This window comes from Nicotiana attenuata, chromosome 1 (assembly GCF_001879085.1).
Source record: "Nicotiana attenuata strain UT chromosome 1, NIATTr2, whole genome shotgun sequence".
NCBI lineage: Eukaryota > Viridiplantae > Streptophyta > Magnoliopsida > Solanales > Solanaceae > Nicotiana > Nicotiana attenuata.
In genome coordinates, this window is record NC_031989.1 from 34784840 (window position 1) to 34804116 (window position 19277).

Here is a 19277-nt window from a genome sequence, read left to right on the forward strand (position 1 = left end):
AGTGGATAACTCTCGAGAATGACTCTAGTGGGTTTAGGATTTTACAAGTAATAATTGGGGATTTTCAAGTTGTACATTTAGCTAGAAACTGAGGTTGCACTGGAAGGTGTCAAGACTAGTAGTATTTCTATATCATTATGGGATTCCATATATCAGTATTAGGAAGGTAAGGGTAATGGCTTCGGATTCACAGGAAGTACCTTCAGGGTAGGTATTTTGAATGTGGTGCTTTTGGGAATGGTTAAGAGAGTATTCAGCAGCTTATGAGCCTTAGACGCTGTGGTTTTATGCTTGAGTCTCATGTGGTGAGTCTGGGTTGAGCAAATTGTGGTGTTATAGCAAGAAGGAGTATCAAGTTGAAGGTAAATCAGAAGGAAACTCGGATAGATGGGGTAGCTTGGTAGTAGGCCGGATCGGCATGGTAAGGATATGATTAGTACATTGGATGCTTACGAGGTAATGAGTTCCTGCAGGTGTTTCGCGGCAATGCTCTTGGGTTGTGTTTTAGTGACCTGCGTAGCTTGGTTTAGTTAGAAGGATTTAGTCTTGACGGTTTAGTTTTGTGCAAATGAAATTCGGAGAGTTCTTGATGGTTTCTACCACGGTTAGAGATGTATATTTGCTACGAGCGTGAGGAGTATGGGATGTGTAGTGATTTTCTTCTAGATGGGATCAATGGAAAGTTCTTGGCTAGTTGAGTACGTAGCTACTTGTGGCTCGGAAGGGATATGAAGTTCTCATGTTTATCCTAGGGTGGTATGGTATATGCGGTATGTTGGGTAGAATTGAGATTTGCATGTGTAAGGTCATGGTTCAGTTTTGAAAGGAAGGTCACAAATTCTTAGGTAGCATGGACAGGTTCAGATGACTAGGTAAATGAGATCACTGATTGGTGTGGCTTGATGAGGGTATACATTTTAGAAAGGGCGATGTGTTTGAGTTGAGGATACTTCATTAGTATTTCGGCACTCTCTTGATTGATCGACTGTTGATATTCGAGTTTGCTTGGTTGCACAGAAGAATTATAGGAGTACCTCTCATGGGATGATTGGGTATTAGAGGTATGTTGTATATTCGGACGGTGGAGTTGGGATCAGATATGGTGATGCGCATGCTGTATGGAATTGGTTATAGACTGGTGGTCTCCTTGTCGTGTTGTTGATAATTGTCATGCTAAGACAGTGACGTTGGCTACGCCGGGGATGCCACAGATTGAGTGGCAAGGTTCGGCAGATTATATTTCCAGTAGGGTGATTCATTTTTTTTGAAGACCCAGCGGATGGCTGGGAAGGGTTGCCTTTTTCCTATTGGGCCTTTGTGATGGATGTCAGTGCAGAGACACCCACCATTGATTCAAATCCGGTGGTGAGGGACTTTCCGGATGTGTTTCTTGCTTCTGGGCATGTCGCCGGGCAGGTTTGTTGATTTCGGTATTGATTTGGTGTCGGGCACCGTATATTATGGCACCGGCGGAGTAAAGGAGTTGAAGGGGCAGCTTCAGGAACTCCTTGATAAGGGGTTCATTAGTAGGCCAATATGGAGGTGTGTTCTACATCGAGTAGGCTTGGTTGACTCCGAGTTGTATTGTTGAGGGATGTGTTAATTCGATTGTTATTGAGCTTATCAGTGATCTGGGGAGATCTATGAGTTACCTTTATGTGTTGCGAGGCGTTAGGATTTGTTGGTTATAGGCACATGTGGTACGGTTTTATTGGGGTCTCTCAGTGGAATTCGAGCGGGAAGAGTATTGGCTATTGCTCGGCGGATGGCGTATCGGTTGTGTCCTTTCGATTCTGTGTAATGTTATGTCAATTGCTTCGCCGTGGTTATGATGATTTTCTTTGGTTCTAGACATCAAATTGCGCGTAGTTGTTGATTTTGAGCATAGTGACTGGATGTGTCTCATGTGGGCCAGTATTTGGATAGGGTCGCGCATTGCAGCGAAGTTAGGTGGAGGTATGACCTTTGGGGTTGGATTCGCGTGTGCTGTTTCTACGAGGTGTGACGGGTTCTCAGCATTTGGTATGGTGGTACCGGTGAGCTTGCGGTACAACTCTCTCATTTGAGTCATTTTCATGATTTGAGTATGTTTAGATTGTTGCTTATTGGTGCGCGGATTGCACGAATGGCGGCCTTAGATTGTATTGACGTATCATGTCACTAGAGTAGTTGTGTTGGAATTTGATGAGATTGTTGGGATCTAGAATGAATACAAACGGATTCAGTTTCAGCGTGTTGGAGGGATAATATCGAGGTTCGACTCAAAAATTTGCTATAGTTCTTGCCAAAGGAGAAGTGGCTTCACGAATGGTTGATCTGAGGAATGGTTATGACTTTCTATGTGTTTCATTTATCATTGGCAGTATACGGAAGTGTTGGAATAAGGCTTTATTTGATAAGAGGTTTATTATCGATATTCGATTGTTCTGAGCAACTGCTGTGATCAGAAGTTATCGCTACGAGGGTTTGAGCTATGTGGTATATCATGTAATTGCATCTGAGGCTGCAGGTATGGTTGTTACAGCTTGTTCGGAATTATTCAGAGTATAAATGTGAGATTCGAATCTTGTAGATGATTTCAGAAGTGGAAATGTGGTTCTAAGGTTTATGGGCTAGGTTGGATTGCGAAATTGCAGTTACATTCTGTTATCGGACCTATATGAGATAGGGTGACGTGGGATTACCCCCGGGTATCTGCATGGTAAGGTTATACAGCGACTTGTTGGCTTTTGGAACAACTATGGGCACGTTCGAGGACGAACGTATGTTTAAGTAGGGGAGGATGTAACAAAACGACCGGTCGTTTTGAGCTTTTGCACTTCGCTCGCCAGTTCTCGGGCATGAATAGCCCCGTGCGATGTACTATGACTTATGTAAATCGTCGGTTTTGGTTTTTAGGGTAATCGGAATGAATTTGGGAGAACAATTCTCAGTTTGAAGCTTAAAATTTAAAAGGTTTGACCAAGTTTTGACTTGTTAGCATATGATCTTGGATTGGAATTTTTATGATTTGGTTAGCTCCGTTAGGTGATTTAGGACTTAGGAGTGTAATCGGAATGTATTTTGGAGGTCCGTGGAAGGTTTAGGCTTGAATTGGCGAAATTGAAGTTTTGGCGTTTTCCGGTTGATAGGTGAGATTTTGATAGGGGTCGGAGTGGAATTCCGGAAGTTGCAGTAGGTCCGTTGTGTCATTTGGAATGTGTGTGCAAAATTTCAGGTCATTCGGACGTGGTTTGATAAACTTTTTGATCGAAAGCGGAATTTGGAAGTTTTTAGAATTCTTAGGCTTGAATCCGATGCAAATTTGGTGTTTTGATGTTGTTTTGAGCGTGTCGAAGGTTGGAACAAGTTTGAATGATGTTATGGGATATGTTGGTGTGTTTGGTTGAGGTCCCGAGGGTCAGGTGAGTTTCGGGTGGTTGAACGGATCATTTCAAGTTGAAAAGATTGCAGAAAATCTGTTGTTGGTGTTGCAGGCTTTTGGCCTTCGCGTTCGCGAAGGGTTACGACGGGAGGTTGTGAAGTTGGCCCTCGCATTCGCGAAAGAGGTCACGCGATCGCGAAGGGTTAAGCTCAATGGTCATCACGTTCGCGAGTGGTTAGTCGCGTTCGCGTAGAGGAAAGGCGAGCAACTGGGTCCAGGTCAGATTAGTCTTCGCGTTCGCGAGTGGGTGGCCGTGTTCGCGGTGAGTTGTGAAGCTAAAGGTTCGCGTGCGTTTGGTTGCGTTCGCGATGAAGGGAAAAATGGTCAACGTCAGGTTGTGCTTCGCGAACGCGAGGCTTTGACCGCGTTCGCGATGAAGCATTTTTAAGTGCTGGGCAGAATGTTTTAAAAGACCATTTTCGCGTTTGTGGGCCTAAGTTTCACCATTTTTAGTGGGTTTTGGAGCTTGGGAGAGCAAATTGAAGAGGGAAATCGAAGAGAACTTCTTGGAGGTAAGAATTTCGGACTTAATACTCAATCCTATGTTGATTCTTATTTGTTTAAACATGAAATATGTGGAATTTAAAGCCTAAAATTGGGGAATTAGGGCTTCAATTTTGAGAGTGTAAATTGAGGATTTGAGGGGCCATTTGAGGTCCGATTTTGATGTTCTTGGTATGTACGAACTCGTGAGAGTGTAAGAATTCTATTGGTGTGATTTTTATCGGGTTCCGAGATGTGGGCTCGGGGGTCGGGTTTGGCCAATTTCGGGATTTTGTATAAATTGGATATTTTCGAGTGGGCTTTTGCTCCCTTAGCATATTTTTATGGTATAAATCTGTTTTGGATAGATTTGGAGCATGCGGAGGCCGATTCGAGAGGCAAAGGCATCGCGGGCTAGAGTTTGGACCAGATAGAGGTATGTAATGATTGTAAATATTGTCCTGAGGGTATGAAACCCCGGATTTCACATCATTGTGCTACCTTGAGGTGACGCACACGCAAGATGACGAGCATGGGGTCGTGCACCGTGGGGATTGTGACTTGGTCCATCGCGTACGACTATTAAGTCGCGTATTTTACTTGAAAACTATTTGATATTGTTATATTTTGGGAAGTATTATTGTGTTTGGGGCTAAATGCCGTGTCTGGGCCTTGTGCCGATTGTTTGGACCCTTAGGGGCTTTTACTGATTTCCTCACTGTTTTTGGTTTGATATTTACACTCAGTCTTGCTATGTTCTTACTGTTTTCATAACTCGGTTTTATTCACCCCTCTTGATTTCAAAAATGATATTTTTAGCCGAGTAGTTATTTTACTGGCAGCCCGAGGGGCTTAAGTGAGTTTTGACTGAGTGAGGCCGAGGGCTTGTGCTGTGAGGATGTTATGGGATTGGGCTGCATGCCACAGCATGTGGTACCAATTGTGATATATGAGAGGCCGAGGGCCTGATTTATTATGCCACGAGGTGGCTTGTGATTGATATGAGGCCGAGAGCCTATTTGATTATGCCACGAGATGTCTTGTTGTTGCGCTTGGGCCGTAAGGGGCCCCTCCCAGAGTCTGTACACCCCTAGTGAGCGCGGTTACCCAGTGTGTGTGATGTGTTGTAGCCTGAGGGGCTGTTGTTGTTTTATATTGAAGCCCGAGGGGCTGTTCTTGATCCATGTTGCCCGAGGGGCGGTTCTTGATTCATGTTATGCCCGAGGGGCTGATTACGAGTGATTGTGAGGTAGCCCGATGGGCTGGTTCTTTTGATATTATGCCCGAGGGGCGGTTTATGGTACATATTTTGCCCGAGGGGCTGTTTACGTTTCTATCATTTTTACTCACAGTTTTTATCACTCGTTTGAAACTATCGGAAGATGTTTTAAAAAGGAAAGGGTTTTTACTGAAACTGAATTTGATTTACGAAATAAATGATTTCTGTACTGTATTGGAAATGTATTGTATTTGCTGTAGCATTATGACGTGGCTTACATATTTTCTTACTTCTCATCTTTCATTTACTTTAATTACTTACTGAGTTGGCGTACTCACATTACTCCCTGCACCTTGTGTGCAGATTCAAGTATTTCTAAACCCGATAGTGGGTGTTGATTGCTCAGTGGCAGAGTCATTGGAGTTAGAAAGGTAGCTGGCCGACGTTCGCAGCACTGCTTTTCTCCCTCTTGTCTTCCTAAGACTGTATTTAGTACATTTTTAGACTTTTAGTTATATTCAGACCTTAGTAGATGCTCGTGACTTGTGACACCCCGATGTCGGGCTTGTGTATTTATTCCGCACTGTTCATTTAGACTTACATTATGAGATAATTAAAGGCTTAAAAATGATTGTTATTGATTAAAGGGTTAAATTCGAGAGTTGTGTCGGCTGGCCTAGTTTCACGATAGGCGCCGTCACGACCGGGTCGGTTTTAGGGTCATGACATGTGGGATGTCTATTGCTAATCTCTCCATGTCAGCCACTCGTAGAGTGGTCGAAGTAAGATCTTTAAAAAATAAGCTCAATTCTGTAAGTGTCTGCCACACATTACTAGGAAGTGGTTCACGAAAGGCAATAGGCATTAATCGTTGTATGAACACGTGGCAATCATGACTTTTCATGCCAAATAACCTAGACTTGTTCGTCTCTAGACATCGACCCAAATTTGAAACATACCCATCTGGAAACTTCAAACTTTTCACCCAATCGAATAACATATCTTTTGCTTCATTGTCTATTGTATATGCAGCTTTGGGATATTTTCCACTAGCATCCTTTGCCAACTGAGGTCTATTGCAATAGGTTAGCGTATCCAGACGTGCTTTGGATTATCTTTGGTTTTGTCTTTTGTTGCTCCCAAACGCACACGCAAGTATACGTGGTCGACAAGTAATATAATGATAAGTTGAGTGTCGAACCCACAGAGACTTGTGTAAACTACTCATGTAATTACTAAAATTGTTATTCAGTCCAGCTAAAATCAAAGTCCAATAATATGATTATATTATTCTACGATTCTAAATAATAACTACTTTATCAAGTAACAAGTTGATTGTTGTGTATTCAGTAGAGACAAGTATTCCAGGGTTGTGATCGATTCACCATTCGTATTGTGTTCTAATTAACTCTCCCCTTCATATAATTCACTCATGGTTGCTAATTAATCGATAAATGCTCTCATAGACTTCTCCCGAAGTACTACTCACCTATTCTCAATAGATTAACGCCTATATTCCTATGAAATCAATCTATTAAGAGCGCATTAAGATCACGATATTTAATTAAGCACGGTGACTAGGTATATTCCTATCCTAACCACAAATCCGCTCCCCCTAAGGGTTAAGATCACGCTCTCTTCAATTCTTCTCTAATCTAAACACGGCTTTCCCAAGCATAGCATAGATAGTAAATAGAACCTAACTGCTGGCCAGACAATTAAGCAATTAAACACAGAATTGAAGAAACAACCATATGTTGGTGAATTATAATCAAGGTTAAGTTAATATCAAACAACAATATTCATGGCTAAATCACAACCCTAGAACAATGGGTGTTTAGCCACTCATGATGTAATCAAACAATTGCATAAGTGTTGAATAATTGAAAATACTAGAAAAGATGAAGAAAACTGAGAATTCTCCGCTTCCTCACGATCCCGTGTGTGTTTTTTACTCCAAAGTGGTGTATCCCCTCAAAGTGGTGTTTTTAGGATGTATTTATATGACCTAGGGTTGATGAGGGGCGGAATTCTTCAATCCAACTTCGGATGGGAGTGCTGGAATCCGCGTCTTCCTTCGTGTCTAGACGCGGACTTTGACGCGGATCCGCGTTTGCCTTCGCGTCTAGACGCGGACTTTGACGCGGATCCAGCTTTTGAGATTCTTCCATTTCGCGAAGCGCTCCGTGCCTTTGCTTCGCTTCGCTGTTTTGTGCCTTAAATTTTTTCCTTTTTCGCGTCCGACTTCGTGCCACGCACGAGAATAGACGAGCTCCCAGTCCTTTAATTTCTTCTTTTTGTGTCGAATTGTCATCTTTTGATCATTTATCATCCAAAATCGTTCCTACACATAAGAAACACATAATGAGTATATTTCACTTCGAAAATCATGTAATTTCCCGCGACACACACAAGAATTAATATACAAATATACTCAAAAATATGCACTTTTCATCATTTATCAACACCCTACACTTAGACTCTTGCTCGTCCTCGAGCAATTGGACAATCTAATGAACCCCCAACTACGTACAAAGTTCAATCATAGAGAAACACCCTAACTTTTAACCACACATATTACCCTTGACTACAATCAATATCGGCACACAAGCATGAACACACAAAATTTCACATTCTTCCCGTTTAAGTATACCCAATTAGAGTATTTCAATTCAATAAATTCCAACAACCTATTCGTCACCGCCCAACCTCAACAATCGACTTGCAACCACTAAGCACCCTCAATTCATGCACTTACCCAACAAGAAAGTTTACAACATTACCAATCATTCATGAGATCATGTGCCCTCACCAACAAACGAAAGAATGAGTATAAATTGGTCCACACTTTCAAATATACTTTTGAATATAATTTAAGGACATCACACAATTGAACAAAATTCACTCACTCTCACAAAGAATTCATATGCATCCCGTGGTCGTACCATAAGCTTGCCCGTAGTGTATATTTCCACTAATTTAAGCTAGCCAATCTAGGATCAATTAGGACTTTTAGGTTGTAATGTAAGCTAAGGGACGGGTAGGATATATTTAGAAATAGTGGCTAACCCTCCTAAGCACTTTAATACACTACATTTACAATTCAAGCACATACTCTTCTCCACCAAATCACTTGCCATATACAACATAGCCCTCTTTTCAATTAAGCACTTCTCTATTTTTCACTAGCACAAATCAATAAGAATTGGAGGTGTTTATTTTTCTACATACTTTCACCATCAATTTTTTTCTTTTCTTTAAATTTTTCTTTTTCTTTCTCTTTTCTTCACACACTCCATACAATAAAGTTCATTGGCTAGTGTCTTTTGATTTCAACTTTAGTGCACCAACGGGCCCTTCCATGGTTCCACTCAAAAGCTACTCCCTAATCTCTAACCTTACTTCTTTTAGCGACTAAGTGCATTAGGAGGTAAAGGTTCAATCAATATCAAATTAAGAATAAAATAGGGAATGGCTTGTAATGTGGGTGCCAAAAGAAAGGTCTATAGGCTCAAAGGGGCTAGCAACGGAAAATTTTATTTTTATGTGACAAGCACATCCATGATCATGAAAGAAAATGCCTACGTCATCTCCTAGATTAGCACAACTTACAATTTCGCTTTAATTAACATACGGGGCAAGTTCTAGACTACACAGGATAGCATAGAAAAACACGAATCCTTACATACACGTTGCATATGACTCAATCAAGACGATTCTGTTCAACTCTCAAGTCAAGCAAGCANACCCCCTCTCCAGCTGACTTCTCTGGCTCCTTAGCTTTTTCTGATGTTGATTCTATAGTGGTTGGCCTCTCATTAAAAGTCACCTGTTTCCTCTTTTTAGACTGAACTTCTTCTAGTTGTCTCTCATTCCTCAACGGCACGGCATTAAGGGCTGCCCTAGGATTTGCTTCAGCGTCATTTGGAAGAGCTCCAGCTGGTCTAGTGTTTTGAGCACTGGCCAGCTGTCCCATTTGACGCTCCTAATTTCTCATTGTTGTGGTGAGGGCTTGCTGTTCAGCCATCACTTTCCGAGAGAGGCTTGCTGTTCAGCCATCACTTTCTTTAACATGTCTTCAAGGTGACTTATAGGACTCGCTTGTTATTCAACCTGAGGTGATCTATATTGCTGTTGAGGTGCCTGAGGCCTGTATTGATTCTGAGTACCTTGGTTTCCACCCCAAGAGAAGTTTGGGTGGTTCCTCCAGTTGGAATTGTAAGTGTTCCCATATTGGTTTGTTTGGCCCCTATTTGAATTACCCACAAAGCAGACAGACTCTGGGTTTGCGGGGCATATGTCGCTCGTGTACCCCTCTCCACATATTTCACAAAAAGCTTGAACCTGTTGTACTGGTTGTACTTACTGCTTGTTCATACTCAAGGTCATCTGATTGACTTGATTGGTCAGTGTAGAAATCTGCGCTGATAATGCTGAGACAACATCTGACTCAAGAACCCCTGCAGACTTTTGCACTGTGTGTCTGCCCATCTCTCCTTGCCAATCCGGATTGCTCATGTAGAATTTGTTCAATAATGCATATATCTCGTCAAAGCTTTTCTCCAACACTTGTCCCCCAGCTGCGGCATCTACCACTATCTTTGTTTCAGAATGTAGCCCTTCTATGAAAGTGTGAGCTAACACTTCATTCGTCTCATTGTGATGAGGACAGTCTCTGAGTAGCCCCTTGAACCTTTCCCAAGCTGAGTATAAAGATTCTCCCGCTTTCTGTTTGAAGGCAACTATCTCACTTCTGATCTTTGCAGTTTTGCCTGAAGGGAAGAACCTTGCCAGAAATTTTCTCGCCAAATCATTCCATGTTGTAATGGAATTAGCAGGTTCTGCCTTTAGCCATCGCTTAGCTTCGCCCAATAGAGATAATGGGAAAAGTGTAAGCCTCACATAATCGATTCACCATTCGTATTGTGTTCTAATTAACTCTCCCTTTCATATAATTCACTCATGGTTGCTAATTAATCGATAAATGCTCTCATAGCCTTCTCCCGAAGTACTACTCACCTATTGTCAATAGATTAACGCCTATATTCCTATGAAATCAATCTATTAAGAACGCATTAAGATCACGATATTTAATTAAGCACGGTGACTAGGTATATTCCTATCCTAACCACAAATCCGCTCCCCCTAAGGGTTAAGATCGTGCTCTCTTCAATTCTTCTCTAATCTAAACACGACTTTCCCAAGTATAGCATAGATAGTAAATAGAACCTAACTGCTGGCCAGACAATTAAGCAATTAAACACAGAATTGAAGAAACAACCATATATTGGTGAATTATAATCAAGGTCAAGTTAATTTCAAACAACAATATTCATGGCTAAATCACAACCCCAGAACAATGGATGTTTAGCCACTCATGATGTAATCAAACAATTGCATAAGTTTTGATTAATTGAAAATACTGGAAAAGATGAAGAATTCCAAGATGTTCTTGCTCCTCAATGGTTCTTGCGTGTATTTTTGCTCCAAAGTGCGCCTCTCCCCCAGAAATTAGGCTTAGTCTTCCTTTTATACGTGTTGGATAGGTCTAGGGTCGAATAAACCGTGTCCCGGGCAAAATAGGAGACAACCCGCGTCATCGGCGCCCAGCCCGGCACCAGGCACCCTCCATAGCGCCCCCATATTTGTGCATACTGTTTTCAGCGCCACAGATGGCGCCAGGCGCTGCCTGTGGCGCCCAAATGGCTTCCTTTTCCGATTTTTTTCGTTTTAGCTCAAATCTTGCACGTTTCGCCCCTACTTGCTCCCGAATCATTCCTACAAGTATAAACACTTCAAATTAATATAAATCATAGCATTTAACATCCCAAATTCACGAAACAAGAGTAAAATATGAGGCGATATACATAGAAATATATATGCTTTAAGCCAAACATCACTTTGCCAAGTGAAATAGTGCATACACTTTTTAGCATTTTACTCAATGCAACGTAGTCAATATTGATGGTCTTGCCATCTATAATGGCTTTAAGAAAGGCAATTGAAATTTATCTTTGTATGCTATTCTCTGATCCTATCCCTGCACTCTACTCAAAAGGACAACTGAAGCAACAATTCTTCACAGCCATTTACAAAGTTATGCATGTGAACTAGATCTAATTATCCAATGGTCAGTGAAGCAGGCCAACTATTATGGAAGAACTCTAATATTATGAGTCATGTAGTATACTTAAGTGGTATACTATATATTTTCAGAATTGTTCTCCTCCCATTTAAAGAATGCACCTTTCTTTTTTCCCTTTTAATATATCTTGATGGAGAACCCTTCCTAATTCCAAATGGAATTTAAATATTAAGGTTGAAAGTTTCAAAGTTCACTAGGTACAGCTTGACTTTGCTTGCAGATCGATGTTTATATTTTGCATAATAAGAAATAAATTGCAACCACCTAGAATCAATATTAAGAAAATATTACCGTAATAAAATAGCACCTCTTTTCAACAGCATGGCATGCAAGTTGCCATGATCAACCCAACTATATTGTTTACGAAATGAACAATTCTTTTATGAAACTCTTTGCTATATAAATGCATGTTTCAGATAAGTAGTATTCATACCCAATAAACCTAATCGTTTATTTGCCATGGCATTCACACATTCTCTCCTTGTATGCTTCTTACTTCAATTCTTGTTCTCTTCTTCTCATGCATCTCTTTCTTCTGATGAAATTTGCAGCAACACCCCTTTTCCTAGCTTATGCAAATCTTTACTCCCTCAGAATAATTCTATTGATATTTATGACTCAGGAAGGCTCTCCATCCAGCTTTCCCTTTCAACAACTAGTCAGATTCTTAAATCAATCAATGATTTTCTCAATCCAATTGATCTATTACTGCCTAAAAGCACCAGTTCTGCTCTCCAAGATTGCCAGTTCCTCCTTGGTCTAAACATCGATTTGTTATCGAATGCTGCTGCTGTTACTAAGAAACCGAAAGATTTCCTTGCGAATACAGAAGCAGATGATGTATTAACCTGGCTTAGTGCTACTATAACCAATAAACAAACTTGTTTGGATGGTCTTCTAGTTGCGCCTTCTATTTTACAGGTTTCTAAGTTGATTACCCCCTTAATTTCTAAAGGTACGTAGTGTTGAAATCTATGACAATCTTATGGAGTAAATGTTTACGTTGTTAAGAGTGCACACTTTTAGTTTACTTAATTATATTATATCTCAACACGTCTCCTCACGTGGAAATATCTTTTGCATTTTGAGAGGGACGGTGAGATTTGAACCTAGGACGTCTTGTTTGCTTTGATACAATATTACATTATATGACTACCTCATCTCAAAGTTTAAACTGTTAAAAGAAACATATTTTTAATTTACTAAATTACATTATGTCTCAACAGGAAGCATGACGTGTAGCGTGTCACTCGCGCTCTTTAAGAATGGGTGGAATCCTGATTCTCTTTTAGGGAAGGTAATTAGTTGGAGTATGTTGAAAATTAGCCAAAAGGTAATAGTGAATCCTGATGGAACTGGGGATTTTACTACTATCAATGATGCAATCGCAGCTGCCCCGAACAATACCCCAGCAGATGAAGGCTATTACCAGATATATGTGGTTGCTGGTGTCTACCATGAGTATGTTTCTATTGCTAAAAACAAGAAGTATTTGATGATGGTTGGTGATGGCATAGACAAGACTATAATCACTGGGAATAGAAATGTACCTGATGGATGGACAACTTTCAATTCTGCCACTTTTGGTAAGTACTTACCATCGAAATATGGAGTATTAAATTATTAATCCATCTTCAATCAATATGTAGAACTGGAAAACCAAATCTTTTTTGGCTCTTTTATGGTTTATTGACTATCAGACTGCGGAACATATTAAATTTTTCGGTGCATATCTAAACACATCATATGGGGTTGACATATATAATATTATACTCCCTCCGTTTCAATTTATGTGAACCCATTTGACTGGGCACGGAGTTTAAGAAAAGAGAGAAGACTTTTGAACTTGTGTGGTGTAAAATGAGGCACATATATTTTGTGTAGCCATAAATCATTGCATAAAGGTAAATTGTTTCCAAATAAGGAAAGAGGTCATTCTTTTTGGCACGAACCAAAAAAGAAATATGTTCACATAATTAATTGAAACGGAGGGAGTACAGTTTTTAAGGAAGACAAAATTAATGCCATGCATGCAGTTCTCCATGTTCTTCAATTCGCTAATGGATTATATATTCTATTGAAGTCGTATCTTGTTTAAGCTTGTTAAATAACTACATGCTTGTCATCTAAATCTCCAAGGATTCTTTACTATAAAGCCAGCTGTATATATAGAATTACTATACTATTATATCATCACCGAGACACCGACGAAAATTTAGGAGTTAAGGATTTGAAGTTGGTTGGGGGGAAGGGAGATAGATGAAGCTAATAAGTAATCCTTCCAATTATTGGGAAGGAACAAGGCACCACTTTTCTTTTTAATAGTTAACATAAACTTATTTTAACATGTTACATCATCAGATTACATACAATTATATAACTATTTTATCAGAAAATTTATAATTACTCTTTCTATGGCATCAATCGAATTTCAAAAGTGAAACTTCTTAATTTTGACCATGAATTCTGATAAAGAACTTTTAAATTTTTTGAAATAAAATTAAATATATTTAAAAGGCATATGAAAAAGTTTGCGAAGAAAATTTTGTTTGACTCTAAATCCGAACGGTGCCACATAAATTGTCATGCACACACGAGATAAACTATTTTTTATGGTTCTAAGTAGCCTTTGATACACATGCAGCTGTAGATGGGCAAGGATTTGTGGCAGTAAACATTACCTTTAAGAACACAGCAGGAGCAGCAAAATTCCAAGCCGTAGCCGTAAGGAATAATGCTGATCTTTCCGCATTTTACTCCTGTAGCTTTGAAGGGTATCAAGACACTCTGTACACACATTCCCTGAGACAATTCTACAAAGACTGTAATATCTATGGGACTATAGATTTCATATTCGGAAATGCAGCAGTTGTTTTCCAAAACTGTAATATATATCCACGCCTTCCATTACACGGCCAGTTTAATGCAATTACAGCACAGGGCAGAACAGACATTAACCAGAACACAGGCATATCCATGCACAAATGTACCATTACTCCTGCTTCTGACTTAGCCTCGTATGATGGCAGTAATCCAGTACGGACATACTTAGGCAGGCCATGGAAAGAGTATTCGCGAACTGTTTATATGCAATCATTTATGGACAGTTTTATTCATTCTGATGGTTGGTCGATTTGGACAGGAGATTTTGCGTTAAGTACGTTGTATTATGCTGAATATAAGAACACGGGTCCAGGATCGGATACCAGTAACAGGGTTACATGGCCTGGTTATCGTGGTGAGATTGACTTCCTGGATGCATCTTATTTCACTGTCTCCAATTTCTTAGTGGGGAATTATTGGCTGCCTTGGACTGGAGTTCCTTACACTGGTGGTTTATATTTATAAGCAAGGAATTTTTCTTGATCTTTTATTTAATTTGATTGTGCACTTCAGTTAATTGCAAGTGATCACTGTATCCTCTTTATTTGTTTGTTTGCCAGTTTGGTTCTTTGAATTTATATAAAAAGTTCATTAATTCAAGAAAAGATGTCAAGTCAATAAAATACTGGAATTAACTGTGTTATTGTCATTACATGAACAATTTATTACCTTCCATGTGTTAATTATTAAATTTAGTTGTTTTGCAAGAACATATTAGCAGACGGGACTAACGATAGGTTTCTCCCTGTTAAAAGTAGGAAATTTGTTTGGACTGAAGTTAACATTTATTGGTCATTTAGACATTTACCCTGTAAACGTGTAAATAAACGTGTTCGTAACTTTGGTATGCTTAAGGTTAAGTATTGCTGTGTTTAATCCGTGTAGAAAGTATGGTTAAAATGTACCCAAGGGACTACGGTTGAACATCACTGTTTTACCCCCCCGTAACTTTAGGATTTGAAATTGATCAGTCAAAAAAATAGGAGTTGGTGGATGGTGGTAAAAATCTCCTAGCTTTTTGGAAACTATAATAAGACACAAATTACCAACTTTCACTTTTATCCTCCGTCAATATGCTTGTTTCCCTCTAAGCTTCTGATCTAGAACAGAACAAAATTTGGGAAAATGCTATAACTTCTTTTCTCTTATTCGTTCTTTTTTTCAGCCATTTTGAGGAGAGGGTCAAGAGCAATTCTCCGGGCCCTTCTCCGTAACAATTTGGTAATTGAACGCTAAGCAACATTATTTCCATTTATTTTTTTACTATCTAATTCAACCAGAGTTAAATTTCCCATTAGAGATCAAACATGGCGGGAAATAATCGTAAGAGGAATGTCGCGATTATCGGTGTATGTTCCTTAATCTTGGTGGCTATGGTAGTTGCAGCAGCCATAACCACGAAGGGAAAGGACTCAGATAATAATGGTCAAGATGTCACGACTTCGCAAAAAGCTATTGAATCCATTTGCCAAACAACACGTTATCAACATACATGTGTTGAGAGCCTGGAATCCTCAGCTGAAGGCTCCTCAGATCCCAAAGAACTTATCCAAAAGTCATTTCAGGTGACAATGAAGAAAATTAAAGAAGCAATTGAGAATTCAACAATGTTGCAAAAACTAGAGAAGGATCCAAGAGCGAAACTTGCCCTGGAAAATTGTCAGAAGTTGGCATGGCAAGCCGTTAATGATCTCAATCGAACACACATCAAATTCGAGAGTTTTGAGTTCAATGATCTAAGTCATTGGATTGCTGATTTGAAGATTTGGTTAAGTGGTGCCATTACATATCAAGAAACATGTTTGGATGGCTTTGAGAAAACCACAGGAGAGACAGAGGAGAAAATGAAAAAAGCATTGAATTCTTCGATGGAACTAACTAGCAATGCCCTTTACATGATTACCGAGATTTCATCTGTTTTCACAAGTCTCAATGCTGGCAGCTCCAGTCGTCGTCGTCGTCTTCTCCTTTTCGACGAGGCCCCTGTCTTAGGTCATGGAAATGAGTTGTTGCCTGATTGGGTTGATATGAGAAGGCGCAGACTTCTTGCTGCTAAGGAAATTAAACCTGATATTGTTGTTGCCAAGGATGGATCAGGGAAATATAAGACAATTAACGAGGCTCTCAAAAACATCCCCAATCATAGAAACCAGACTTATGTTCTGTACATCAAACAGGGTGTTTATAATGAGAAAGTAGAGTTTACTAGCTCTATGACGAATTTGATGGTCATTGGAGATGGTCCAACAAAGACAAGAATTACTGGGAATCTAAACTTCAAAGATGGCACTCCCACCTATCTCACCGCAACTGCAGGTAAGTTTTGGCACGATAAATATACAATAATATTATAAATACCCGTTAGTATTTCATAACACATATATTTACAACTCTTTAACTTTAAACTTAAGCAATATAAATATAATGAGACGTTTAGGACTACAAGTTTTAAGGGCATTTTTGGTATGTGCGAAAAGCTTTAATTTTCTTTGTTTGCTTAATTTCGTGCCAGTCAAACACTGACAATTAATGTGACTATTGTAGCTGTAATGGGAGATTATTTCATTGCTAAGGACATCGGATTCGAGAACTCTGCTGGTCCAGAAAAACACCAAGCTGTAGCTTTGAGGGTGGCGGCAGATAAATCAATCTTTTACAATTGCCATATCGATGGCTACCAAGACACACTCTGTGTCCACACCTATCGACAATTTTATCGAGATTGTGTGATCAGAGGCACCATAGACTTTGTTTTCGGCGATGGTGCTGCTGTATTCCAGAACTGCACTCTCGCAGTAAGAAAACCTCTGAAAGAGCAGCATTGCATTGTCACAGCACAAGGAAGGACAGATGCACGCCAGCCGACAGGTCTTGTGTTTCAAAACTGCAGTATCGTGGCTGATTCTTCTTACGATGAGGTCAAGGGGGAAGTCAAGACATATCTTGGTCGTCCATGGAAAGAGTACTCAAGAACTATAATAATGGAATCTTCTATTGATGATTTGATTCAGCCAGAAGGATGGGTGGAATGGAATAAAACATTCGCTCTGAGCACACTATTCTATACTGAATTTAATAATAGAGGGTCTGGTTCATCCAAAAAAGAACGTGTAAAATGGCAAGGCGTTAAGGAACTACAGATAAATCGTGTTCAACGATTCACAGCATCACAATTCCTAGATGGAGATGCATGGATACCATCTACTGGTATCCCTTATACACCTGGATTCTTCTTATCACCACCACAAAATGATGATTCTGTCGAATACTCCCCTGTGGATGACGAAGAATACAAAGACTTGGGAAGTGGTAAAGACAAATCTTCTTATGAACCTAAGATTTAGACAGTTTTAGAAAAAATATTCAAAAAAAGATTTCTAAAAGAACTTTTTTAAAAATTCAATATTTAGATTTTCTTGAAAAAAAATGTTTGGGTGGATATATATCTATATGTGTGCATGCATACATACACACACATGTACACAAAACTAGAAACTATTGATCATTAATAAAAATATCCTGACTCCAACTTGTTTGGATTGAGGCGTAATTATTGCTATTATTGTTGTTATTATTACTGTATGTTAGTTAGAAATATCCTTCAAAAACATATATTAAACTATTAATTGAAACCTTAAATAAGAATAGTGTAAGAATAGTACAAGATGTAAATACTAATTTTTACATTTTGAATAATAAAAAAAAAAAAGCATAACTTTGTGAATATTACTCCAACAGTGGATCCAGTTGCAACTCCAGTGTCAGCTCCGGTGGCAGCTCCCGCAGAATCTCCGACAGAATCTTCTGCAGAAGCTCCGACAGAATCTTCTGCAGAAGCTCCGACGACAGAACTAGTAGTGGTAGAAGCTCCACAGTCAGAATCGCCAGTAGAATCTCCGGCAGCAGATTCAGAAGAACATCGGACAGACACACAAGCACCAAGCCCAGCGGAATCTCCGTCGGGAGAAGTATGGCTCAACAGTAGTGATGGGAGCGACGGCAGCTCCTAATTAACAAGAAAGCTATTGGGGCCTTGTTTATAAGCTTTTAATTCTCAGGAGCTTGAGAAAAATCATGTGGTTCTCATCTTCTTGATTGGGAAATTTGTTCATTATGTGCATGAGTCAATATGCTTGCTTCACCACCCAATCAACAATTTTTGCTATTTGGAGATATACAAGCCAATTGTTGCTAACAGCTCGAACAATTAAAAAAAAACTGTGTATAGGGAAGATATAAAAAAAAAAAAAAAAACAGTTATTTTGTCGAAAAATTGAATTTTGCAATTTTTCACATGTCATAATCTGACTTGTAATTATATTCCTTTTCTATTTATTCTGTCTTCAAAGTTTTTATTTTCTTTGAAGAGTTTTGCTTACTTCTTTAGGTAAATTAATCCAGGATTACTATGACAAATGGCTGAATATTTTAAATTAGATGAAAATAGAAAATACTTTTTGAGTTTTCCATTGTGGGTGTTTTTTTTGTAAATCTTGTTGATATTTTGTTACGTTAAATTAGTTCGTTTATCTCAAGTTGGTTTTCCATATATAAAGTTTATAGTTTATTTTATATAAATGTAAAAAAAATTGAAAAGCCTCTCCAATTTATATGTTCTATTAGGGGTGTCAATGGTTCGGTTCGGCCGGTTATTTTATAAAATTTGTACCATACCAATTTTTCGGTTATTCTATTATGTATAACCAAGATTAGACTTTTCGAAACCATCTCAATCATGTCGGTTTCTCTTCGGTATCGGTACGGTTCGGTTATTTTTCGGTATTTTTTTAAATATAATGTAAAATTCACCAGTAGACGTAGAATGCAATAACATACGTTCTTTTATATGACTTAGCAAAATTCTTTAAATATTTTTACTGTTTAAAGGGTGATGAACTAAAAAAACATGAAAGATGGCTAGAGTATAGATCCATCAACTACTCTAGAGCAACGTAAAAGCAACCAAGTAAAAGCAAGAAAAATATAAATCACACGAGTGGAAAGATATTAACCAATTGGACTCAAGAATAAAGTCTATAGAAGATTAAATTAAGATAAATCTAAATTATATGAAAGGAAACATTTCAATACATTGTAGTTGCTAATCATAATCACTAGAATAC

General features: G+C 39.0%; 2 protein-coding genes across 2 annotated transcripts; both read left to right on the plus strand.

The window, feature by feature from the left end:
• Window positions 11726-14698, plus strand: LOC109240655 (probable pectinesterase/pectinesterase inhibitor 20). The gene is made up of 3 exons (XM_019407323.1): window positions 11726-12226; window positions 12498-12857; window positions 13916-14698. The coding sequence occupies exons 1-3, from the start codon at window positions 11731-11733 to the stop codon at window positions 14617-14619; spliced, it is 1560 nt and encodes a 519-aa protein (XP_019262868.1). The 5' UTR covers window positions 11726-11730; the 3' UTR covers window positions 14620-14698.
• On the plus strand, window positions 15227-18514 carry LOC109224448 (pectinesterase-like). Its single transcript, XM_019389029.1, has 3 exons — window positions 15227-16470; window positions 16699-17463; window positions 17893-18514. The coding sequence occupies exons 1-3, from the start codon at window positions 15462-15464 to the stop codon at window positions 18162-18164; spliced, it is 2046 nt and encodes a 681-aa protein (XP_019244574.1). The 5' UTR covers window positions 15227-15461; the 3' UTR covers window positions 18165-18514.